General features: G+C 48.0%; 2 protein-coding genes across 2 annotated transcripts in view; both read left to right on the top strand.

Moving 5' to 3' along the window:
• The first annotated feature begins 4700 nt into the window (after nucleotides 1-4700).
• znhit2 (zinc finger, HIT-type containing 2) lies at nucleotides 4701-6563 on the top strand. The gene is made up of 2 exons (XM_037272750.1): nucleotides 4701-4753; nucleotides 4936-6563. Exon 2 carries the CDS (start codon nucleotides 4968-4970, stop codon nucleotides 6519-6521), a length of 1554 nt encoding a protein of 517 aa, XP_037128645.1. The 5' UTR covers nucleotides 4701-4753; nucleotides 4936-4967; the 3' UTR covers nucleotides 6522-6563.
• A 294-nt stretch (nucleotides 6564-6857) lies between these two features.
• The window catches only part of lrpprc (leucine-rich pentatricopeptide repeat containing), a 33356-nt gene continuing 14056 nt past the window's right edge, over nucleotides 6858-26157 (top strand). The window contains exons 1-23 of the mRNA XM_037272735.1: nucleotides 6858-7070; nucleotides 7968-8170; nucleotides 8238-8360; nucleotides 8601-8722; nucleotides 8825-8883; nucleotides 9263-9349; nucleotides 9470-9596; nucleotides 9668-9812; nucleotides 9888-10045; nucleotides 10130-10235; nucleotides 10307-10414; nucleotides 14405-14523; nucleotides 14952-15042; nucleotides 16145-16214; nucleotides 18113-18140; nucleotides 18797-18854; nucleotides 19486-19592; nucleotides 20081-20158; nucleotides 20284-20355; nucleotides 20438-20551; nucleotides 20667-20797; nucleotides 21030-21115; nucleotides 23421-23628. Of these exons, the coding sequence (XP_037128630.1) occupies nucleotides 6892-7070; nucleotides 7968-8170; nucleotides 8238-8360; nucleotides 8601-8722; nucleotides 8825-8883; nucleotides 9263-9349; nucleotides 9470-9596; nucleotides 9668-9812; nucleotides 9888-10045; nucleotides 10130-10235; nucleotides 10307-10414; nucleotides 14405-14523; nucleotides 14952-15042; nucleotides 16145-16214; nucleotides 18113-18140; nucleotides 18797-18854; nucleotides 19486-19592; nucleotides 20081-20158; nucleotides 20284-20355; nucleotides 20438-20551; nucleotides 20667-20797; nucleotides 21030-21115; nucleotides 23421-23628 (2579 nt within the window). The 5' untranslated portion in view covers nucleotides 6858-6891. The remainder of the gene's footprint in view (nucleotides 7071-7967; nucleotides 8171-8237; nucleotides 8361-8600; nucleotides 8723-8824; nucleotides 8884-9262; nucleotides 9350-9469; nucleotides 9597-9667; nucleotides 9813-9887; nucleotides 10046-10129; nucleotides 10236-10306; nucleotides 10415-14404; nucleotides 14524-14951; nucleotides 15043-16144; nucleotides 16215-18112; nucleotides 18141-18796; nucleotides 18855-19485; nucleotides 19593-20080; nucleotides 20159-20283; nucleotides 20356-20437; nucleotides 20552-20666; nucleotides 20798-21029; nucleotides 21116-23420; nucleotides 23629-26157) is intronic.

The raw sequence follows: 26157 nt of genomic DNA, 5'->3' as shown, positions 1-26157 counted from the left end.
TCTACAAATAAAGCTTGATTGATGGATTGATTGATTTATTGACATAGCTAATTTTACATGGCAAAAAATGTAAAATGCAGGGGCGTCAAACAGGTGGGGAAAATTTCCCAAGGCCCTAAGCATGTGGTGGTGTTGTGGTTCAAGGAGTCAAACATTAAATGTTGTTTTCAATCTGGAAAGTAAGAAAATCTCATTCTTGGTTATGTTATCTTGGGGTCAGCATTATGAGGTAGTGCGTGGACCAATGTCTAATTTCCTCAAAGTTCAAACCTTTGCCCTGACTTATCGCGATAAAGGTGCCAAAGACTTTGAGGGGCAAAAATTATCGAGGCGCCTTCATCGAAGCGCAATGACAGGCGGTGTCCTCTAATAAGACTGGACATTCCACGCCCTGGCGCGCTAGCTGGCATATGATAACTAACAACGTGAGGTCTCACTTTATTGGCGTTAGCATGACGACTAATCATCTGCACTCTTATTTGTTTGGGTTTGGCCGTTGTCATCTGTTCATTCTGTCGTGGCAGATGTGTCGAATGTTTGGGGAGTTTCTGAAGCAACCCCCCCCCCCTACCCCCACCCACCCACACACACCTCTGCTTTGCACTGCGCTTGGAGAGGTTCAGTCTCACTGTAGGCCATTTTCCCAAAGCAGAGGTGATGTGTCCCCATGCACTAGCGTCAAGCTCACAGCCAGGACCGGAGCGCTGTCAAACACGCTAGCGCGCAACCTTTTTGAGGTGATGCTAACGCAGCAAGAGTGTGGGATTACTCCAACCAAAAACAAAAGGCGCGCCCGCCCCTCCTCTCTCCAAAATGCCAAAAGCTCCCCCGTTTCTCCTGAAAATGTGACATAGCTACACCGTGTGATCTTTTCACTTAGGATATGAGAAGTACTCTCCAAAGATGTTCTGCCATATTTCACCTTGCAGTCATTTTCTGTTTCACACCAGGCGCATCAGCTCATGCAGGGTCTGATTTCGTTTTTAAACGGACATATGGACCACATTATCTGAAAATAAGTTTTAAAAAAGTGACAATATGTGCATTTAAATACAAACAAATAATAATTCATCATCATTATATCTGATTAAATTGACACACCGTAGAAGCCGTCCTGATGTGTTACAGCAGACCTCCTACACTGGAGACAGCGCTGAGTCGAGGCAGGGAGCTTTTGGAGCGTGAAAAGGTTGTCCATGCTAATACGCGGACGTGTGTGTTGCCCGATCCGCTGGACATTTCTTCATGACGCACACCCTCTGTGAAAGAGTTCAAGATGAACGGAAGGAACGAGAGGAGGTGGATGACAAACAGGAGGAGACGACAGCGGGAGTAGCCGCTCGTTTGAACCTCCACGGCGTGGAAGGAGCGGGGGCGGTGAGCTGGCCTACTACTTGACAAGCATCACGCTCCGTGTGTGTCAGCATCGCAGTTATTCACCGATATTCAATAGCGCCACCTAGAAAGTTCTATAAAACTCCAGTTTTTAGATATGTACATCTTGAATCAACACAATGACAACTTTCTGTCTTTATGATCATTCGACGCCGCTGTGTAGCGCCACCTACTTGTTTTTGCCTCAAGTATCAGTGGCTGATATCGGCATCCTTCGCGAGTACCCAATACTGATTCTCATTGTTCCTGTGACAGTGACAAAAAGTTATCTTCTTTTTCTATTTTAAAGGTGGATAATAAAAGGTGGCTTCAGATCAAATGGGAAACGGTAGAAAGCTCAATGACATGAAAAATGGAAGTGTTGGGTTTGGGCACAAAATCAGAGTCGGCGCAGAAGCACATCCAGCCTATGTCAAGTCCCAGCAGACGCATAACATATCAAAGCACACTTGTCTGCGGCGTTTCAGCCATTTGGAGCATCAAGCCCGCTCGCCAGAAGCGCGAAGCTGTGATCTTCACACGCGTGACACCTCGGTTCACCGAGGGCCAGTGGGCCCACACGCGGAACCTAACGGCCTTCGCGCAGCCCCGCCGCCATCACATTCTCACTTCCTGATGCGGAAAGACAGACACCGATCCTATGGGACACGGACGCACTTCTCCGCCTTGCTTCCCGCTCCTCGCACGGATGCGGGGAGAGGGAGGGCCGGAGGTTAGCCGGGCGCTCGGAACTGCACCGACATGCTGGTGCTCTCAGGTCGGCTCCGGAGGGAATGCCGCGATGGTGGGAAGGCCGGGGAAGGATGTGAAGAGGGAGACGTGGAAGGCACTCACTCATGAGAAAATGTAGAGGTCACGCTTGTGAAAGAACGACGAGACAGATCATACAGAAGGGCATCTGATTGGTTGCTCTGTATTACATAGGATATTCCTATTAGAAGAAGCAAAGTGGCCTACAAATACAGTTAATGTGTTTACAGTTAAATTTTTATCATTATTTGCTTCTGAGAGCCTCTGAAGAAGAACCTCTTCTTTCCAAACAGCATAATGTGTGACAATTTTATCAAGTGCGTTGCTCGGGTCGGACGTGTTATTCCCAAAGGTTTCACAGGCTGCACCTGTGAAAAGTACAGCTCCTTCTTTGACAACTAACACGTCATTTGTGTTGTCTAACTAGTTACTAATGTGTCTGATGAAGCCGGGGTTCACGCAACCAAAAGGCAAATAAATCTTTGGACACATAAGCGTCAATCCCAACTGGATGATTTGGGCACATTTCTTCAAGGAGCTTCCTTCATCGTCTGCATCTTAAGGTCACCGAGAGGTCAGCGCTTTTTCCACCTGTGTTTCAGCACACCAAAGGCACAAAACACAGGCCGCACATGCGTTCAGACCACTTGTGCTGTTGCTTGTCAATGAAAGGAAAGAGGATGAGGAGGTTGTGCATGCGTGAAGGATCCTGTATTAAGTAAATAATGGATCCGGCTGTTTGAATTATTGACGGCGCGCATTGATGCTTTTGTGCCGGAGGGAGCTGAGACAACATTCCAGAGTTCATTCATGAAAAAAGGGGATAGAAATGGCAGTGAAAGGGGGTCGGTCGACTTCTGCATACTTTCCGCCAAATCAGCACCAGAACTCGGTGCCAAACGGAGGACAGCCCGACACACACACGCACTGTACAGTCTCCCTACTGGGTGCCCTACATACTACCACATTTTTTTCAGCTGACAGGTGACAGAACAGTCCACATCAAGTCTCTTTTGCTGAACACAAACACACACACACACACACATACACACGCACACCCCGCTGCTGTAGAGTAAACAGCAGCAGTCATGCCAAGACTGGACATGCCCAAAAGGCAGAGAGGCTGCTCCCCGTCACCTATCAGCTGGTGGCAGACAGAGGTGTGCGTGTGTGCGTGTGTGCGTGTGTGTGTGTGTGATGGGGGTTGTCTGTCAGTGTTGTGTCTTTGTACAAGCATTGTCAGTGTCTCTCTTTTTTTGTGGGGGCACACTCGGACATAAAAGTCAACATGACCCAGATTACTTTCTGGAAATATACGTATGGAAACGGCTCATTTTAATGTCCTGTCGGAGTGTGTTAAGAGGGGAACATGCGTTCTGATTTTTAACGTGACATATAAAATTTAGGGGTCGAGGGCACAACTTTGGTCTCGACCACACGCAAAACAATTCACATGTAACCTCAATGAAATGTGTTACCATTTGTGGTGGTATCTGCCAGTAACGAACCTTATGCATCCCAGCAAGATGCAACGTCACAGGGCTTGTCAGAGTGAGAGAAAGGAAACTGAAGAAGGCAGCGGTCTGCCCAGGAACGCTGGTACCGCAGCCAGGGGCAGTGTAAGGGGGGGGGATGAAGACAGCACGGCACACGTCAACCTTAGACCCCTTTGTCAAATTCCGTCTTCCGCCCACGGGGTATGTTAGGCATCACAGAGACCCGTTTGCCTGGCGAGGGGTGGACAGCGTGTGACAACTCCCCACCTGCGTGACCTTTACCGCGGTTGACTCCCCCGCAGGAGACCATCACCTTAAAGCAAACAGCCCCATGGGAGATGTGGACACACAGCAGAGTCACAGAGACACATATAAAAATAGACAGGGATAGAAATATGATTTGATTTCAAAGTGTGATCATTAGTTTAAATAAAGAGATCATGGTTTGACATGAACCTCTAATCAACCCCTGATGAGATGCATCCATCCATCCATCCATTTTCTGTACCGCTTAGTCCCCACGGGGGTCGCGGGAGCGCCGGAGCCTATCCCAGCCGTCAACGGGCAGTAGGCGGGGGACATCCTGAACCGGTTGCCAGCCGATCGCAGGGCACACAGAGACAAACAACCACTTGCACTCGCACTCACACCTAGGGACAATCTGGAGTCTTCAATCGGCCTACCAAGCATGTTTTTGGGATGTGGGAGGAAACCGGAGTGCCCGGAGAAAACCCACGCGGGCCCGGGGAGAACATGCAAACTCCACACAGGGAGGGCCGGAGGTGGAATCGAACCCGCACCCTCCTAACTGTGAGGCGGACGTGCTACCCAGTGCGCCACCGAGCCGCCTGATGAGATGCAAATAGTGAAAATCTACAAGTGATCAGCAGCCACACTGCATATATGTTTATAGTTTTCTATATAATTAGTTTGACCACCAAATAAACAACAAAATAACCCACTTTTCCTATTTTGGAACCTTTTTGGAAAGCTATTCTCTGATTTATTTCTGGCAACGCCAGAAAGAACATTTCTTCTTTAAGAATACGTCATCACAATCCAAGATGGCGGCGCGCTGATTCACTGCGACAACACAACCCGGACGTGTTTTGGTGAGTGAAAGATCCAATTTAACTTTCCCAAGTTGGTGTAGAAATTTCATAAATGTCACGCAACGTGTTTGTAACCAACTGAGAAGAACTCGCCGAGCCTACAACTGACGCTAATGATTTTTTATTTTTGTCTGTTATCGAGCACGTGCTACGAATACAAGTCTCCTTTGCTTCCATTGCAGACGCCGAGTTCTCCTGCGCTGATTCGACAATAATGAATCCAATAATGAGACGGACACTTCCTCCTTCAGTGAGGAATCTTCTGACAGACATCGGTCCAAAGGACGAGTGGTCGGATGAAGAAGAGAATGCTTCGGCGGTCAGCAGGGATGGGATCCTGCTCCCCGGCAGAGGAGCTTCTTCTGGACAAGAAGAGTTCATCACTCAGGCTTCAGCTGGTGGGAAGAACTCCAAAGTGTGCATGCTGTGCAAGTGCAAACCTGCGTGCTACACTTGCCCTCGGTGCAACTTGCATTACTGCGGTGTGGCTTGCTACCGCAGCCCGGATCACTCCATGTGTTCAGAGGAGTTCTACAAGGAGTCCGTTCTTGAGGAGTTGGGAAACATAGGGGAGGCAGACCAAGAGGGGAAGAAGAAAATGCATGAGATTCTGCTCAGACTGAGACAAAAAGCCCAAGTTACAAACGGAGGAATGGAAAGCGTGTTAAGAGAAGCCGGAATGGAGCAAGCCGGCAACATTGAGGCTATGGACCTGCTTTCCAGATTAGCTGAGCTTCAGGAATCGGGAGCGGATAGTGCGGGGGAGATGGAGGACATGTTGAGAACACTGGAAGAGATTGGAGGCCAAGAAGACGATGAGGAGCCGGCGGAAAGCGTGACCCGACATCTGTCCGAGCTTGATCTTGACAAGTTCTCCGAAGAGGAGCTGTGGGCGCTCCTTGACAACCGTGAGAAGGAGAAGTTTACTGGTCTGCTGAGGGAGGGCACTCTTGCCGGCTTGATCCCAGTGTGGAGGCCGTGGTGGGAGGAACACGACCAGGTAGGGAAAGCACTAGTGGAGGTACTGGAGGAGGAGGTTCAGAATTCACATCAAAAAGTGAAAAAGACTAAGAGCAAGAATGAAACGGCAAATTCGGTGGTCTCTGGTGTCCCTGCCATTTCTGCTAAGATCCCCAAACTAAGCTCCTTATGTTCCAATCCATCTCCATTGGTCTGCTACAGTGTGATCAACACTCTTTATTGCTATACTTTCACATTGCAGCTCTTCAACGGTGACGCCGATTCGCTCCTGTTTGAATTCTGTGACACGATGCTCACCTTGTCGGAGGCGCTGAGCTCCAGCAAGGTTTTTAACTCTGTCCAAGAGGCCGTACACAGCGGAGAGGCTATCATCTTAGGAGGAGGCTACCTCAACAAACAAGAATCCCGCGCCACCGACTTGGCAGTAGAAGCCACCGCTCACGTCCTGACAGGTAAAGACAAAGATAACGTCGCGGGATACATCCTGGCGGCCTTGAGTCAGCTACGGTCAGCGTTCTCCCAAGCCAGAGCCTCTCTCTCCAAGGGGGGAGAAGAAGGCGCAAGGAGACAGAAATACTTCCTGGCTTCCAAGAAGTGTGAATTCTTTCAAGCCTGGACGCTGGATCATTCGTGTGGCACACGCGGGCTGGCTCTGGAGCTGTGGAACGAGTACGGTCGACGAGAGAGCCGAAGGAAAAATGTGGAAGAAACAAAGACGCTCGTTGAGGAGACCTTTAAAAAAGGAAATAGGAAAAGCAATAGTATGTTGATCCAGGAATTAAAATAAATTTTTTTAAGGAAGTTTGTGATGCAACACATGAATAAACCAGTTGAACCCCTATTTGTTTTCATTTCACAAGAATCATTTTCATGGTTTATGTAATACGTACTAGATTCTAGTTTAATGAGATGGTGAATTGTGAGTTTTATCAAAAGTTATTAAAAAAAATTACATTTCAGAAAATGGATGGATCAAAATATGTCATTATGTACTTTAGTGAATCGTTAAAATATGGGTTGTTAGTTGCTAGTTCTGAAATAAAATAAAATCTCCATACTTTTCAATGGCCCGTTCAAGTTGCGTGCAAAGTCTCGCGGTCCTTTATTTACGCAACACGGAAGTCTCGCTCGTCATTGCTCCCTGCGAAACAGCAAACATGGCCGCGCTCTTGAGATCAGCCCGGTTCCTCAAATTTTCGCCTTCGGGCTTGCTCCAAATCGTGGGGACCGAAAGAATCGGACTGCCACTCAGTCGGTTGTATAGCGGAAGTGTCGGTGTTGGCACGACGGGAATTTTGACCCGACGGACGCGCCCGAGTGTGAGAAACGAGGCCGGGTAAGGCGCTAGCTTGGGTAGCCGCCATCCACGCGCTTTAGCCTGATGCGCAGATGTCATTGAGACTCAATGACAACCATGATTTGTACTTTTACACAAAAATATGTTTTTGTATCGCTGTTATGATAACATTCATTGTCCCTGGTGTTCGCTAGGCGTAATATCAAATAAATAAAAAGGCACACTGTTTGGTAATCAGGTTATAAAGCACATGTCGCAAGCTTTTTGGTCTATTGAAATCATTTTTTGGACTTTTACAATTGCATTGCAGTTATGAACATTGTTTTTAGGTCGTGTATAAAATGATGTATGAGGTTTAAGTTAATCATTTTCACAGAGTCATTATTATTGGTTAATTATTGTAACTTTAGAGTGTAATAGGAAGAGTTTGCATTGCAGCATCTTGCCATTAATCATATCCGACGTTAATGTCGGTTGAAGGGCACTGATGAGATGATCGCAATTATATTCAATTGTCACAATGAGAAGGGGGACGGAGGATAGGTTAAAGTCTCAAATGCGTGGGTCACTGTGTTCAGTGTGGCCTCGTGCCCACCACGTCTGCCTGAATGTACTCAAACATTTACTTACTTGCTGGGAAATGTGTGCCTGTTTGTACCTAACCTTTTATTCTGTTTATGAATGTCTGCATGTACAAGCATATGTTCCATAATTATACCATCTAGTGGAAAAGCATGTCATTATTCTGCTGGTCACTATGCTTCATAGACAGATGAAAGAAAAATGCATTGGTTGTAGTAATAAAAGATTTTGGACTAAGTAAGCTAAATTGAATAATTTTCCATTGCACAACTGACTAGGAAAGGCCATTCACCTAATCTCGACTGAATGTAAATATTGCTTTCCCTGCGTTGCTCTCTTCCTCACCCCTTCCAGTCATGTGTGGCCACATGCAGCGGGATGCGTCCGCAGCTACGCAGTAGCCACGGAGAAGAACGACGAACCCAGCACGGCAGTGCGCTCCAAGCAGGCCCAGCAGTTCGACTGGGCCTTGGCCAAGCTGGACACTTCGGTGAGGAGGACCGGCCGCGTCACCAAGACTTTGCTGCTGCGCATCTTCCACGACATCTGCAGGACAGGTCATTGCCGCTGACAAACACTCCAAATAGAAGGAAGTAGGAGTACAAAGTTGGGGTGTTGTTGCAGGTTACCCAAGTGGTAACCAGGCCCTGCTCCTGCTGCGGAGCTGTGGCTCTCTGCTGCCAGAAATGGGCCTGGAGGAGCGCACAGAGCTGGCTCACCGTGTCTGGGAGAAGCTGAAGGAATTGGGTGAGAGCTCTCACACAATGGCGCTTTTTGCTGATAATTACGGCCTGACCGACGAATGGGCAAGCCAATATATGTCATTTATATTATTTTTGTATTGTAGTTTTTTTTTTTTTATACAACATTCAAACATCCCCCATTGTCCACCAAAAATCGGAATCTTCACCATCCCTAAAAATGAACACATGACATACTGTAGACAAGCTGAATAGCAGCTAATTGTTGTTGTGTCCTCCCCCTTAGGTGCACAATACGACGTGAGTCACTACAACGCCTTGCTGAAGGTGTACCTGCAGAATGACTTCAAGTTCTCGCCCACCGACTTCCTGGCCAAGATGGAGGCCGCCAACGTCCTGCCAAACAGAGTAAGATGAAGAAAGCGTGTAAACAATGAAGATCATCATCATCTGGACCTTTATCTTGCTTCTTGCGCACGGTTCTGTTTGAGTTGTCATTTGTGTTTATAGGTTACCTACCAGAGACTCATCGCAGCCTACTGCCAAAATGGAGACATCGAAGGTGCCAGGTGAGCCTGTGGATATATTTTCTGAGCTTTAAAGGAGACGCATGCACTTGAATTGCATCTATGAAAATAGTGGAGTTCGTGGCTGCACATCAAATGGTGAAGTTCAGTAAACAGGTCAGACTATGGTTAAATGTGCACAAGCGAGCCCTCCTCATTTTTCCCTGGATTGTGACATCACAGTGGGTGAATTAATGTAATAACAAACCCTGACGTTAAACCTCTCCACCCATGATTTGGCAGCGAAACCAAGTGAAGATGTCAAGGTGTCCAAAATGTTTTCATGGTAAAGCCCAAAGTTAAACGCCTTTGTTAAATGCCTTTGTGATTGTTCAAGTTGTTTCTGAATCCCTGATTACGAGTTGTTGTGCTTCATTCCCAGCACCATTTTGGGTTTCATGAAGAGCAAAGACCTTCCCATCACCGAAGCTGTTTTTAACGCGCTGATAACAGGGCACGCGCGAGCAGGGTGAGCGCCGCCGCTTTTGCCCCTGAATCTGTTTCATAAACTTTTTTTGTTGACTTTAAATAGATCTGTCTGTCTCACAACGTTTTATGTCCATGGCTAAAAATGTTTTGTGTGTGGCAGGGACATAGAGAGCGCAAAGAACATCCTGTCCGTCATGCGGGGAGCTGGAATTGAGCCGGGTCCTGACACCTTTGTGTGTCTGCTGAACGCTTACGCCGACAAGGGAGACGCAGACGCCCTGAAGAAGGTTAGCATCTTTATGAAACTCCACCTGGCGTGCTCAAAATGTTTATATCTGTGATGCCTGGTCCACGTCAGACGCTGGAAGAGGCGGAGAGCGCCGACTGCAGTCTGATGGACCGAGATATCATGGAGGTGATCTACACGCTGGCCAAGGCTGGGCACAAGCAGCACGTCCCCGAAATGGTGGAGCGGCTGAGGCACGAGAGGGGCTACGTTCCAGGTGCGACTACACAGTGCACACTCCCGTCTTCCTTTCTGTGAGTTGTTTGTCTTGAAAGCGACACTCGTCTCACAGATGCCATGAACTTGTGCCTGAGCCTCATCACGCAAGGCCACCACGACACGGCTTTCCTCATCCTGAGAACCTTCCCCAGCCTGCAGTCGGACGACGTCACCGCCAACTCACCCAACTTTGGAAATTTCTTCCTGAGGCACTGCATCAACACGAACACGGTGCCTGTTCGAGTTCAAAGAGCATGAATTGAGTTTTGGGTCCATTCCAGTGCTTGTCTTTTGACCAACTGTTTTGAATGACAGCCAATCGAGAAGATTGGCCACTACTGCAAAGAACTGCAGGGCAGCCAGTTGCACACGTCGCCGCTCACCTTCGCTCTGTCATGCGCTCTGGAAGCCAAGAAGACCGGTACGCTACAGCAACGTTGCGCAACGCTAAACCGTGCTCACGGCATGAAGCGCTACTTTCTTCCCTTGCAGATGTGTCTTTGGAGCTGATGAAGATGATGAAAGAACAGAACTTACCCATCAGGCCCCATTACTTCTGGCCCTTGCTGACACAGCCCGTCAAGGACAACAACGCAAACGGTACACACACACGCACACACATTGAAATTGCGATTTTGTAGTAAAAAGCTATCGCTCGTGTTGCACTTGTAAAAGTGAGGCATCGTCTGATCGTAGTATCAGTAGAATTCAACTCCGGGCTGCCGTGAGACCCCAACAATGACAAAAATAGACAGCAAGCTGCCAAGCATCTGGCTGCAGGTCCCATGTGAACAGCGAGCATTTTGTGTTATTTTTGCATGTATTGGGTGGGGGGGGATTATGAGAGGTATTTTGCAGCAGAAAGAGCTTTTAAAAGGAGCGCTTCACCTCAAATATTAATGGCACCCCTCCCCAACTGGGACGGATTTCACCGGACCGGGGCAGCCAAGGGCGAAGAGGTCTGATCCCTCCCCGCGTGAGAGCGTTTGAGCGAGAGGGGATGAAGCAAACACGTGCTCTCTCTGGAGGGCCCGGCCAGGAGATGGCAAAGTTTTTAGACGCGCTCCCAACTTCCCTCTCGCAATCAAGAACACTCTCGACTTTGAGGAAATGTTGTTGAAGGTGAACGTTGAGTAGCTTGATTCCAGCCGGGCCCCCTCATGGCGTCCCAGACTTTACTGCCACCTTCAGGACATTAGATGGCCTTGTGAGTTTATGACTGTTGGATGGATATTTTTTTCTTTTTGAGAGTTTGACTGCTTTAAAATGCCTCTTGGGGAGCCACAACATGGCCACAAACAAATCATGAAGGCAGCACTTTAAAGCAAAAGAATAGTGCCAAGTTTTGACCGTCGTCACGAGGCAGTGGGTCTAAAGTATGGTGATTTATTTATTTATGTTTTTAATTTGAATGAAATTTGAGTGAAATGACTTCACTCTTCTTGATTGTGAGAAAGATTGTCACCGCGTCTTTTAAAATTCCTAATCCTTTGTTCTTTGTGACAGTTTTAATGGCTCGCTGCTTTTGGAGACGCTTGACGCTTTGTGTTTTTGTCCGGGATCAGCTTGAAGGAGAGGAGGAGCGCTGGAATCGTCTCAGTGACAGATAGCCGACATTGTCAGAATTCACCACTCGTTAACGGACTTGCTGTCAAACGCGGCGGCAGCGGCTAGGCTTTTAAGTGCTTTATTTTTGCCCAGTGCCGTCCTCCCCATCCTCTCTTTGGGGTTTTTTAGAGCGATTAATAAATGATGCATTTTCCCGCTGTCAGCTAATTGGCAGGGAGGAAGCGCTCGGTCCCGCGCAGGGTCGGCCCCTCTTGTGCGGTCGAAATGCCTCGTTGATGTGAGGCTTTGGCAGCGGTGGAGAAAAAAAAGGAGGCACGATTTGAAACCGCGCACGCACACAGCGGCCTAACCGCAGCTTCTTAGAACGCAGAGCGGCATCCATTTAGTCGGGACGGTGTAAGACGGAAGCAGGGAAAGTAGAGAAACTGCTCTTTCGCTCACTCGCTGGTCTGCCTTAACCCTCATGAATGATGCAGCCTCTTCCCCTTTGCTCGATCGTGTGCACGTGGACGGAAAGGGAGGGTGGCCTTACAGTGGGGGGTGGGGGGGCCGGGGGTCTTTGCAGGTGATGTGACTGATGCGGAGTGACTTGATTTCATGTAAATGCAAGCGCTCTGAGGGAATTCACTTTGGATTACGCGCCCCACTGTGCACGCCCCATGAAATATTAAGCGCCGTGTCACTTTTTGTCCACAGGTGTCACTAGCGGGCAGAGCTGCGGAATTGGGGGGGGGGGGGGTTGGTGCATTTTGATGAGGTGTGGATTTGGTGGATTTAGCGGAAGCATATGCCGGCCCGCACTGCCCACCTGCCGCCAGCTAGTCATCGCTTGTCAGCACTCGCCAAGTGCTGCACTTTTTATCACTTCTGACACGGTAGCGCAGGGGAAGGAGGGGCGGGGGGTGAGGATACTGCTGAGGAAAGAGTGTGTGTGTGTGGGGGGGGGTGTATTCTGCTCCTGTGTTGTCCCACCAGCACCTGCCTCCCCTTGCGACCTCACCTTGAACCTTCCTAAGCTGTCCATTGAAATTTCCACCAAGCGCTTCAATCTACCGCAGCTCGCAAGAAACGAGGTGCAAATGCTTCCTTATTCTATTTGAGCAGGTTTTATTTTTCCGGAGAAAACTTTAACAAAAATGCGGTGAACATGCCAACTCCACACGGGAAAGCCGAAGCAGGGGTTCAAACACAGAACATTGTGCCTTAATTAATGATCCGGCGCTACTGTTGTTTACCTTGCTGCAAAACAGAGTACCCCCGCGCAAGGGCAGGTTCTCGGGTAAGAAAAGGAGAAGTGACAGGTACTCGCATCCAAGGTCGGGGGTGGAGACGACAGCTACCGGTTGGCTCCACTCCACTCCGCCGTTGCTCTCAGCGCTCAGCGCTTGCTTCTCATCTTTTGACAGTCAACCTGCAGACATGAGGCTGACGATGATATCTTGTGACTGTTGCCTTCCTTAACTCACTACTTTGATACTTCTCGCCCAGATTTGTGTCAGCCTTCACGCTAACCGACCTGGAGAGGACCCCCCCCCGACTCACTTCCAAACCCTGCGCAAAAGTAAAAGTTGTTCAGACAAGGCCCAAAGCTGAGAGTATCACTTGGATGAGATGGAGATGCCACATGATATTGCGCGTTACATTTTGAGTTGAGTTTTTTTTTTCTTTTCTGTCACTCCAGGTCATGTTGTAACTTATTCTTTTGGAGTTATCTCGCTGATGGTCGCTGATGATCAGGTTTCTTGAGTGTCTGCCAACACGGCAAGTGTGAATTACACAACCGAGTAAATCTTTTAAAAAAGGAGAAATTTGCAAGATTGAAATGTCGCCCCACTCGGGGATCCAAACAGCGTCCCGTTAACTTTGCAATGAGCACAATGGCTTGTGTGCAGACTCTTGCCTTTTCCCCCTCGAGCGCCCCGGGTCTCCATTCACTTGTTTTTGTTTCGTCTGCCGCGGTGGAATTGATTCTAGATTATTCAGCAGGAACTGCTTCTCTTTCATAAAAAGAAAAAAGAAAAGCAGCGGGAAAAGCGATTAGAGGGGGGATAAGAATGGACGAGCCGACGGCTGAATGGATGGATAGTCCATTGAGAAGGAGGAAGATTGCTTTTTTTTTCTTGGAGAAAGCGAGGCAAGAGAGAAGAAGATGGATAGCAAGCGGGCTGGGTGAATGAGCGATATGGAGCGAGGGGTATAAATGGACGGAGCTGGCTCAGGTAGCCGTACCTGCTCTGAGGCGGCCACAGGTTTTAATGGCGTGTAAAAGCCTGGCACTCATCTATTATTCAGCTAAAGAGCCAGACTGCCAGGTGAGCACATACGTCCCGCGAGGATACGGAAACGGAGCTCTGCGTACGAGCGTGTTGTGAAACCTGATGGGGAGGGGAGCATAAATACACACGGCATGTTGAAGGGTGCCAACTCAAGCACTTTTAGGTAGTTTTCAGAAGGCCACGTGGGAGGGAGTGCTGGATGTGCTCATACACATGCGGGCTATTTCCGGTGCAAAACCGCACTTAAAGTGAATGTATGGATACGGCGTATGCAAAGTGCTGCCGCTCTCGCTGCCAACTGCATGCGTGTGTGTATACACACACAAACACACACACACTCACACACTTGGGGGCATCTTTGTGTGTGTGTGTGTGTGTGTGTGTGAGAGTGGCTGTTCCATATGCATCTGACTGTTTAGGCCTGACTTCCCCGGGGCAGGACCTCAGGGCTCTGCTGGAGAGCAGGGCAACGCTTGCTAGAGTCCACTCGGACCCAAGTGCGTGTCGATGTATTCCACCCTAGTCCAAGGTGGAGCGGTTGGCATCTACGAGCATTTATCTGGAAAAAAAAGTGTGCTGTTCACTCGAGGGCCAAGAGTGTGTTTGCTCATGGCTTAGCCGCACTTTCCTGCAGCTTCCACAACTCCGGCCTTGCACTTGAGTGGAGGCAGTAAAGTGCAGTAAATGGCTAAAACAAACTGTTTGTCAATAAAGTTCATTTAGGATTTGTGTGTGTGTTTTGAAGGCGTGGTGGAGGTGATGAAGGGCATGCAGGCACTCGACGTCACCCCGGACCTTGACACCATATGTGGCTACATCTATCCCGTCTTCCCCAGCGTTGAAGCAGCTCATCAGGCTCTCACGGTACTTTGGGGGAGGTTGCGCTTGTGATTTTTGAATCTTGGGTGCTTGTGTATGCATTTGGAACACATATTCATGCTTTTGGAACACAACACGCATACGAGAGGCAGAAAAAAATCTGACAAATGTATGTAATATATTTTATATAATATATTTTATTTTGTCTTTTATAACATATTTAGCATTGCACTCATGGAAAAGTAATTTAGTCAACTTACTTTACTATCATACGCTGGTACTTGGATTACGTTACCATTTACATTTTTAACAGGTACCTTGTATTGAATACATTTTTAAAGTACGCCTAACCCTAACCCATCTCCTTTTATTGTTATCCTAACTTTTATGTTAGCCTGTCGATGGCGTTTCACATGATACATTAGCATTAGCTAGTGTCTATATCACAGGACTTGAATGTTGTCATCTTTCAGGATGCAGGCATTTCAATGGAATCGGAGGGTTTCAGAGCTTCAGAGATTCGGTTTTTGGCTGCAAACAACCTGGCTCAACTCTATACCTTGTGTGGGTACACACACACACGTGCTCACACACACATTCTGCCACGTTACGATTCCACCCATTCGAGACAAGCTTGCCCTGCATCTCGAGCGCTCGTCACTGTAAAAACTGCTGCTACGCCTGCGGGCTAATTGGCTAACACACACACAAACACACACACACACACACACACACACACACACACACATGCTCACTCTTTGGCGCTCATCAGACCTTTTAAGAGATTAGTGTGTGTGAATATGTGAAGAGCGAAGGACGAGAGGCGCCTCAACCAAACCTGGGAGCGCCAAGGAAAGGGGGCCCGCTTAAATAATGGATGATATGAGCTGTATTTGTCTTTTACAGGAGCTGGTTTTAGTCTACTTTGCTCATTTTTGCATTTGCTGCTGCTTTTATGTATCTCAAGTTGATTATGACATTAAATAATTAGTGTATAGTAATAGTTTTATTTCCAGATGATTAGTGTCCCACTAACAAGACGTGATATGGGAAGACTTCACATTTGTAGGTTGTTGTCCGCTTTAAAGAAATGGTAAATCCTCATTGAAGGTAAATATTACGCAATGTACACTTTTTAATTTTGTCACAGTCCTACCGGTGAGAAAATAAGTGAATATCCATTGAAAACAACGAAACGGTCAATCATATATTTGACTCCGTAATTTTGTACCATGCACTCAAAACAAGAAATTGAGGGTCATTAAATGGGAAGTCAAGTCAAAAATTCAAAATAAAAATCAACAATTTTCTTTATTTCATTGCGTAACTTCAACATGGATAGCTGTGTTTTCGCTTCAGTGTTTGAACCAATTCGTTGCATATAAATAAATCCCTTTGAGATTTGAAAGCGGGCATCAAAGGAGAGTTAAGCCTAAAATTCAAAATAAAAATCAACAATTTTCTTTATTTCATTGCATAATTTCAACATGGATAGCTGTGTTTTCTCTTAAGTGTTCGAACCAATTCGTTGCATATAAATAAATCCCTTTGAGATTTGAAAGCGGGCATCAAAGGAGAGTTAAGTCGACTTTGAAACAAGTCGACAGTTCGGATGAAACAAACAGCCTTCTGCATTTATTCATCTCTCCTTTCCTCTCTTTTGCAGTGTCGGACCCCTCGCACCCCCCACTGGACCTTGGGCTTTTCCGCGGCAGCCTCATCCAGGGCTTCAGAAAGTGAGTCAATTAACCTGTTGTGTGCGTTGCCCGCGTGTCTCCAGCTTGCGTGTGTTCCTGCATTTCCATATTTTGCCACGCCACTCCCGACTAGTGTTTTAGGGAGGCCTGTAGCGCTATTGGAGGTCACAGCGGCATATGTTTTGCATACCACATGTGCTGCCTATCACACCATCTACAGAGCCTCGCTTTGTGTTAGTGTGTGTGTCCATGGAGTGTATCTGTGTGTGTGTGTATGTGTGTGTGTGTGCAGCTGCAGGGTGAAACGCAGCATACGCACACGGCTGCCTCATGCATATGGAGGCTTCATCCGCTGGCCCTCACCCCAAAGCACCGTGGGAGATATGCAAATAAGCAGATGCCCACCGCTGCCCTTACCCCCGAACCACCCCAACCCCACCCCCCAAATAGCCTGAACTAGCCTTGTGGTCTCCCTCTGTTTCATCCTAGCACGCACGCAAAGCGTCCCAGAGTTAGCCTCAGGACCCCCCAGTCGCACTCGGGGCTTCAATCGAAACGGGGTGTTTATGAATATTTAGCGTTTTAACACTACACAGTTGCACACCAACGGTGCGCCCCTGCCCTCTTTCCGACTGGCCGCCTCCCCTGAGCCAGGCTGGAGGCGAGTCACAGCAAAGTGCTGACTTGTCCGCTAGGACCCAAGCAACAAAAACACATAGAAAAAGCTCAAATGTACAAAGTGGAGCTGAATTTTGTTTTCAGACAGGGTAAAGAAATGTGTCAAAATAGATCAAAGATTAATAAATATTGTTTAAAAGGCCCATAACAAGGTAGCAAACTCAACTTAATTCACAAGTAGAAGTTTCGCAGATAGTAAACAATTCATCATAAAATATGCATAAAGCTGTTTTTTGCTGTCAAGCTAAAATGTAAAGGAACAAGAATTACACATTGCGAATTAAAAACACAGAATGAGAGATGCCATTGACGGCCAAATGAATTACATGGATGCCGCAGGAACAGACATTTGAACACAAATGGTGCAGCAACACATGTCGATCCTCAGAGGCAGCCATTTTCTTTTTTTATCTCTGCCACTTTGCTGAGTCATTTGTGAAACTCATCGTCTATTAAGTCAAGGCACTGCTGTGCGTGCATGTGTCTCTAAGCACTTTATATTAGTTCATTTTTATTTTCAGTCAGTCTCTGTTCCTCACCGCTTCTTCCGTTAAATCACGCACACACTCACCCGTGCACCCCGTGAGCCTCCGCGACAGGGTCATAATTGGACCCGTCACATGGGATGCGCACGTGTGTGTTTTCGTGTGTGCGCGCTTTTGTGATGCGGGGACCTGTCAAAGACAAGGTCAAGGGATAATTTAATCATTAAAGACCTCTCTTCTTCTCTCCGGCTCGCTGACAGCAGCCGAGATGTCACACGCCATCATTTAGCTTGTGTGTGTGTGTGTGTGTGTGCTTTTGTGCCTTGCCATGCTTTTGTCCCGCCGTCTCGTCTCTCTTGTCCTGTGGGCTGGAGGGCGTCAAGTCTTGTCGGCGCCTCGCGTGCGGTGTTTTGTGCCATACTTGTCACTTTTGTCGCCATGGCGATGTGACTGCATGCCTGCATTGTTGCGTGACTCGCGAGCCATCCAGTTAACAAATGGAGTCAATTAAAACATGACTAGTACGTTGCTTTTTAATTGTAGTCACGCCATAATTCCCGTCACAAGACACTTGTTTTCGCTCATTTCCGTTTATCGAGTTGGAAAATTAGTAAGCTTACAAATGTCAAGTCAAAACATCGAAGAACTAATTTTTGGCAAAAAAAAAAAAAAGTTTTTGTGGGCCAAATGGAAACTTGCTAGTTAGTGTGTTTGTGCATGTGCAATGTGTGGAATGGGAGCTGATACCTTGTCCTCTACTGCCCCCTACTGCAGGTCTGATGACACGGAGAATATGGTGAAGGTAAGAGCTCAATGTCACCGTTTATTAGGAAATATGTACACACACACACACACACATGCAAAGCGAAGGAGGATTTGGGGAAAAAAATCATTAAGGATTCAAAGTGAATCCAAGAAAGATGACAATAGCTGCCTATCACTTTACCGAGCCGCTGCTTCAACCGAAGTCACATCTAGTGAGAATATGTGAGATGACAGCGGCCATCTGCTGTCTTTTCCCTGTATTATGCACGCTGCAGAGCACATGCAAATGATTACATGCTGGCTGGCTTGCAACCGCAAAAAAAGTGCGAGTGAAACAATGTTGGTGAATAATATTGTCGTTTTGGTCCTCTAAGAGCTCCTTGACTGCATTGTCAAACAATTTGTCATTCCGTCAAGCATTTGTCGACGATTTCTATTTGTTGTATGCTGGCTCCCTCACTTAATTGAATATGAATGATTCTGACAACATTTTAACTTGAAAGACAGTAAAACACTAGAAATGTGACAGAATAGTAAAAAGAAGCCGTCAAAACTTTAACCTATTCAAGTACTGCAAAAATTTAAGCACAATACATTTGCTATTAATGTTTAAGCATTGGCGTCATGTTTGTTTTCTTTTTTTTTTTTTTGGTGCAATAGAGATCTAACAGCTATTTTTTTGTCTTCTCTCAGATCACCAAGCTCTTTTATGAAGACGAGCGATTCAGCAAAGCGCAAGACAAATCAGCAGGTTAGCCGTCATTGCCGTGCAGCAATCGTTCAATTGACATGAAAATAGTGCGCGTGTGTGGGTGCGCGCGTCTATGTGTGCAACCTCTAGTCTCAGTGGCACTGCTGACTGGGCCACTTCTCGCCATGAAGCCTGTGTCTGTTTATGTCCAAGTGTGTGTGTAAAAAAAATTTTCTTGTCCCCCATTTGCAGAAATGTAGCCTGGCCGCTGACACAGTGCTGAGTCGTTAACGTGTGTGTTGGCAGCGTGCGAAGAGTGTGAAATGTCTGCGCTAAGACGTGTGTTTGTGAGGCGCTAATGTCGCTCTGTCAGTGTGTGTCCTACACTGCTGAAACTGGTGTGTGTGCTGGTGCGGGCCATGGAGATTGTTGTCCGTGTCACATCCCGTTAGACGACATCTGCGAGACTTGCTCTGCTCCGCGTGTGTGCGTCTACGTTGAAGTTAGGCGCGGCTGTCAGCACCGGCCATCGCTCGCCCGCTCACAGCGTGTCCCCAAAGCAGCCTCGGTCAGCAGGACGGTGGCAAACGGGAACGTCGTCTAAACACTCAAATGGACGCGCTGACTGACGTGGTGGCAAATGAAACGTATTCCCGAGACTGCCGCTCACTGTCTTTGTTTGCTTTTCCAGACACGGTCGCTTACTTGCTGTACAATCTGATAGACGGCATGTCGGAGAGCGAAGTGCAAGCACAAGAAGACAAATTGCGGCGTTACTTCAACGAGCTGAAGGAGCGGGTACGCAAACACACACACGAGACAAAAATATCATCAACATATCCAATCATGTACAAATCCTTTGATACATCAGGAAAATATGATGATAAAAATATTGGAAAGAATCCTAAACGAATAGAAAATCCTCTAAAAAGCGCAATCCCGATAGGAAAACCAAAATCCCCACATTTCAAAGTCTGTCAAGATGCTGTGGAGCCAAAGCGCATGCTCATTTGAATTTTGTACTTTACCACTTAAGTTTTTTTTTTCCCCCCCCAGTCCATTTTCGGTTGCCCCAAGAGCAATTGAGTTGGCCTTTTAATTTCCATCCTCATTTAAGCACTAATTCAAATGGGAGCTCCGTGACAGCCCGCAATTGGCGGAGATGAATGAAGGCCATAACCGACTTCTGCGCCGCTTCTTCCATAATGTTCCACTTTTTTGCCCTCCACCGGGCGTGCAATGTCAACATGTTTAGCGCATGTGCCGTGCTTCTCTTTATTTTTCAGAATATCGTCATCCCTTCAAATATCTACAGAGGCATCAGGAACCTGCTGGAGGCTTGCCATGTTCCGGAGCTCATCAAGGTAGCTTACAAAAGATCTACACTTGGTAGAGAGCAATTTATTGAAAGAATTGAAGAGTCTATTTTCAGTATTTTAAGCACTAAAAAGAAATTTGGCCCGACTTTGCATGTTTGTCTTTGTGTCAGGATGTGATCGTGCTGGTGGACCCAAATGAGCGCGTGTCGAACGGCCCGACGTCAACTGCACCCCGCCTGAGTGTATGTAGGACGACGTTTTTTTGTTTTTTTTACCTGCACCTTTGAGGGGAGGTAACCTTTCTATTTGCTTACCGTCCTTCAGGGCCTCGAGGGGAAGGTGTCACTTCTGGAGGCGAAGCTGGCCGAGCTAAAAGCGGAAAACAAACCGCTGGCTTTCACGCTAAAGCAAGTCATCCAGGCTCTCTCGGCAGAGGAGGTGCGCTGCTTTTCTATCGCGTTTGGATGAAATCATGACATTGCACGGTGCAGTGAGGCTCTGCTGCATTTGGAATGTTTGGCCTCTCGTCTGAAGAGCTCTGGCCTCTTTGCAGAACCTGCAGCGGGCCCTGGAGCTGAAGCAGGAACACGAGGACGACATGAGCCTCGGGGCCTACGCTTTCCTCATCAACCTGTGCTGCCGCCACAACAATGTGGAGGAGGCGCTCAACCTCAAGAGGGAAATGTGCGTAGACACGCACAAATTGCGTTCTAACCTGTAGGATGCCATTAAAGTTGAACGTGATCGGTATTAGGAGAGACATTAATGCTAAATCCGAGCCGCTCCAACACGGGGAAGGCTCGGCCGTTTCCTTCAGCCGTCATCCGCTCCCCGCATCTGACAACAACAAGATGGCTTGCGTTACCGTGAGTGGTAGAATACATTAATTTACAATCTCTCTCGCTCTCCTCCACAGGAGTCGCCAGGACTCATCAGTGGGACTTGATGCCAACAAATATATCGCACTTGTCAAGGTGCTCGCCAAGAACGGCCGAGTGGAAGGTAAGCTCGGCGTGTGTTGACATTCAGCGTACTTTCACAATGTCAAGAACTTGGAAATGCCCGTTAATCAATATAATCTTTGATGATGAAAAATACCAAATTATAAGGAAAAATTATAAATATAGTCCGTATATAGCAATCTAAAAAAAAAAAAGGCTCACAAAAATCTGGAAATTCCAAAATATTACACAATATAAAGTACACACTAAAAACCCAGGAAATAAGTAGCTTGAATTTTTTTTTTGGGATCAACACAAAAAAATATATTCACTCACGGTCTTTGTAAGAATGTTAAGAATGAGCCGACCGCAATGCCACAGTGGATTCCCTTCAGCCCACCGAGGAGCCAATTACCATCAGTGTTGCCGCTTTGCTTTTTTTTTTTTGTCTCACAGTGACAGCCAAATGTTTCCCTTGTCTGTCCTTTCTGCTGTCCTCCCTCTTTGCGCTGCCTGTCGACATCCCCCGAGACACACACACATGATCGTGCATAAGTACACGCACCCCTGCATCAGCGAGAAATGAGAGGAGGAAAATTACAGGACTGTGTGTATTTTTGTGGAATTATTGAAATCCGCCTTGATGCTCCTGGCAGATCATGTCCAGCAAAGTGCCTGAGTGGTGCGCGGCGGCGCGCACACACATTTGCATGTGAATCCAAGCAAAAGGCATTCGTTGGCCCCGGACGACACTCGCCATGTCTGCCTTGCGCAGAGGCAGCGCGAGAGCGGTCGCCATTAGCCAGAGTGCGCGCATCGGGCGAGACGCTTGTCACCCGCATTAGCACACTTGGCTAACCTTGATGTTAGCCGAGCACCCCCACCCACCCCGCCGGCGGTCTTCCCAGCTTACGGCGCTCACCGGGCCCCAGATGAAGATCACGTTGGCTGGCGTTTTGTTTTTATCACAGCGCCTCTGTGAGTGGCTTGCGTTGTCTTTTCCTCGAGTTCAACTCATGACTGCTTACTTTTGTTGAGCATGAGTGAAGGTAGTCACCCCCTTCTAAACAAACAAACTACTCCAAGTAGTAAACATCTCACAAAACACGTGCTTCCTCCCTCAGTCATCCATCTCTTTTTGAAGACACCTCTCCATCTCCAATTGTCTCTCTGACCTGCCCTTGGCCTCCGCCGCATCCGTCTTCTCATTCACATAGCGTGCTGTGAGTTGCTACTCTTTGTACCTGCAGTCGAGTCACGGAGCATTAGATGAAGCACTGGGCTGTGATCATCATGTTTGTTTGCCTGTCCTCCCCGTTTCCCGATGCTTGCGAGTGAGTGGTCCGGCTCACTTTGCCGCTGCTCGGCTGAGCTGACTGCTACGCATCCCGGCTCGACGGACGGGTAAAAGCAGTCGTGGGTGCAAGGCGGCTGGAACGGTGGACGGAGCGCTCCATTTGGGCGGATCAACTCCGAGCCATTGGCCTGGCTGATTAGCGGGTGCGTCACGGGGTGATGGAGAGTGTAGGTAGGAGAACTGAGACTTTGGTAGCGGTGCTGGCAGCAATCCACACGTGGTCAGAAAATGAAAGGTGACATCCAAGGGTACACCCGAGGGAATGCCTTGGGTCAATTGCATGAGGAAATCTGTTCCGTTTGATATAAATCTTAGATTCCATGGTGATGGATTTAGTCAGCCGCAACTGCTGGCTAGAATCTTCCCATATATTCTGCGCACGTTCACGTTATGCACTCGGGTCGCGGCGTATAGATTAGTTTCTGTTTTGGAAAGCGGCTGTATCGCTATCAACCCATTAGCGGGTGTTTAAATAGATGCTAAATGCATCTTAATGACTTCGGCTCGCTAACACACACACGCATATGCGCGCATTCACCATTCCACCCCCTCCTGCGTCGGCCAGATGGGCGCCTGGCGAGGTAAATGGCGCCGCATTTCCATGAAAAATGGACGGGTCCTTCATTTCCGTTTAGCGAGGTCTGGTCGAGGCCATGGCCGGCCCTCGGCGCCACGCCGCGTGCCTATAATTTAGCCCGCCTCCACCCCCTCTCCGCTCGGCCTATGCAAAAAGATGGCCCTCGTTGTAGGGGTCCGCTAATTGTAGTCTCGCTTAGAAAAGCGCACGTAGCAATTAGAGCAGAGTTGCTATTATCCAGCCTTGCATTTGCATCCCCCGTTGGGAACAAAATGCTCTTTTAATACGGGTTTGTCGTCCCCACGTGGATTTAGCTAAAAGGCCCTTTTATTGAAACATTTGCTTTCTTTTTTTTCCCCATTTCCCTCGATGTTGGTTGTATGTGGGTCTTTGTTGATCTTTCTGGCAACTTTGCTTCCGCCTCCCATGCAGAGGCCGTGGACATCCTGAAGGAGATGAAGGAGAAGGACGTGATGCTGAACGACAGCCACAACACCATGTTCTTCCACACCCTCAACGCCGCAGTGGCCAAAGGCGGCGCCCCTGTGGTCCAGCGCCTCCAAGACACCATCTTCACGCTGGGACTGGCCAAGCCCAGCGCCAATCTCTGCGCGCCGCTTGTTAGCGCCTACTTGGACAGGTGAGGCTTATCGCCTCTTTGTTTGTGAGCACGTCGCATCCATTTGGCAGCTGTCGGGCCCGTTGTTCATCCCTCCCCGTGATCATAGCCGAGGTGACGTTCCGGTTCGGCGACTCTGACAGAGAGAGGATGTGGAAATTGCTCATTTGTGTGCGTTTGATGTGGTCCCCTCTGCATGTGGCTTTGTTGTTTTGGACTCAGCAGCTGCAACCTCTCCCAGGAGCCCCCTCCCCTTCCCTGCCTGCCCACCCACTGCTATTTTCCCAAGGTGTGCATGTGTGCGTGCGTGGTGTTTGTGGTTATTTGTCAACACAAAGTGCAGATCCGTGTTATCAAACATGGGCCACGGGGGTCACTGGTATTGGCCCGCCTTCTCAACGCCTGTGCGCCATTCACCTCCTCTGTGTGTGTGCTCTGTTTATCAGAGTAGCTTTTAAGTAGATCAACTCATTAGCATGTTAATTATGTACAGAGCACTAATTGCTAGATTTACTCCAGCCACGCCGTTCGGGGTCTCACAAACACACGCTGTGCTCATACTTTGACGCCGCGTTTACCTCGGAAGTCGTACTTTGCGCGCTTTGCAGGTGCTCCCCTGCCGCTGTTTGGTTTTGTCAGAATTTTGGCACAAGCCGTTGCCCGGTTCACTCGTTAATCGCTGCCTGGGCGAGATTAGTGGGCGAATTTACTCTTGGGTCATCAGCAGTAAGCCAAAACAAGCAGGTGCATTCAAAAGTCGTATTGCGCGCCAATTCGACACAAGTACGGTGTGGAACTGGAAATTCACTGAAGCCAATTCAAGGTAAGAAACTTTTGCGAAATTACTGGCGCATGTTCTGTGTAAAATGGTTGCTGATGCACTGTCCGATCGAGTGGCCAACTTTAGACTCGGCTTCCTCTGTTCGTGTGTTGTTTTCATTCCGTCACTCAGCGTAGTTGGGAGGAGGTGGGGGTAGAGCGCCGATACACGAGGACAAAGCCGGCATCCGTCTCTCATCCGCCGCGTCGCCACTTAATGACTTAATGAACACTTGTGCGGCGGATTAGCCCTTGACAGCCCATCATACGCGCCGCACCGTTCGCCTTCTCGCCCGTCCGCCCGCTCCGTATTGTCTGAGCTAACCCACGAGCGGCTGCCGCTGCTTCTCTAAGCGATTAGCCATAAAAATACCAATTGGACGGGGAGATGACGGCACAAGGAAGTGAATAATAATTTTGCAAGTGGTAAATACAGAGCGGAGATGCTTAGAGAAACAAAACAAACTTATTGTCTGGAACCGTTTCTTCCAGATTCCAAACACCGTCATAAAATTTCGTCCACCTGCACAGGCAAGAGTTTGAAGTCATGAATTCGGGCTTCTCAAAGGTCGCGTCCCTTGCGCTCTGTGGCGCTTGCTATTAGCATAGCTAAACGGCCTCCTTGTCCAGGCTGCTGGTGTCATGATCAGCGGCTCATTTGTGTCCTCCAGACATGTCCCGTCCTCCCCCGTAGTAGGACAGTGGCTTGATAACAGGCCTGCCCGTCTTCGTCACACAGCGAAGGAAGGACGGGGCACAATTAGCTTCCTTGTCTAATCCACCAGCGGAGCTCTGCTTATGCTTTCTTTTTTTTTTTCCAGGGCTTAATTGGCTGGAAAGTGGCTGACGTGCAAAGCTGGGGACATTAACGGAGCTGCGCGCGAGTAAATGGCAACGCAAAGTGACATTTAAATTGTAACAGGGGGAAATTATCTATCGTTTGACATCCTTAGCTCTTTTTTTCAGGAGGGGAGGGGGGAAGCGTAATTGCAATGCCAGGCCAAGTGATGGCTCCTTTTTAGATGTCTCGTATAGAATTGAAGTATGATAGTAGGTCGAGCTCTCGAGAAGAGAGAAAAGAAGTGGATAGCAAAAATGTTGACGCCGTATTGTTGGATGGCTCTTTAGTGGCGTTGCTAAATATACCTATCCTCCATCTTCCTCATCAGAAATTTACTAGGCAACACTCGTCGTTTCCTCTCTGGTGTCGCAGAAGGTGAATTCAAGGCCGGAGCTGGTCTGGTCTTTGCTGGGGTTGCTTATGAGACCACACACACACACAGACCCAAATCAACCTTGATCAGTTCCTCCTCACTCAGCATCCTCGCCCTTTCTGCTTTGACCTCTGTGTGATTGACATGGTAATTACCCAATCAAGGGATTGACAGCTGGGCTGTCACAACACCGCCAATTGAAGAGAAGCCGTCTCTTGTGTTGGTTCCCCGTTTCCTCCTTCAACTTGTCTTCGCGTTTGGGCTCTCTCTGTTCCTTTATCAAGCCGTCCGCGTTTCAGCCCTCCGTCAAATCTACTGGCTGCATGCGTGGAACTGAAGATTTTGAAACTGGCCTAAATTTTCATCATGTATGTAGGTTAATCCTGAAATTCGATCCAAAAGCCCTGAAAGTTCTTCACATTTTGAGATTGATTCATATTTTTGCTTTGAAATCTGATCATGCTCCGTTTAACTACCAGTTTTAAGATGGAACATCGAAACAGTATTACATTTTCTT

This window comes from Syngnathus acus, chromosome 15 (assembly GCF_901709675.1).
Source record: "Syngnathus acus chromosome 15, fSynAcu1.2, whole genome shotgun sequence".
In the NCBI taxonomy this organism is placed as follows: Eukaryota; Metazoa; Chordata; class Actinopteri; order Syngnathiformes; family Syngnathidae; genus Syngnathus; species Syngnathus acus.
The sequence above is the reverse complement of the archived record's forward strand: the minus strand, read 5'-3'. Positions and strand labels throughout refer to the sequence as shown.

Bases quoted from the DNA above. Each gene is read 5' to 3' on its own strand.
- znhit2 (XM_037272750.1), top strand. From the start codon at position 4,968: ATGAATCCAATAATGAGACGGACACTTCCTCCTTCAGTGAGGAATCTT.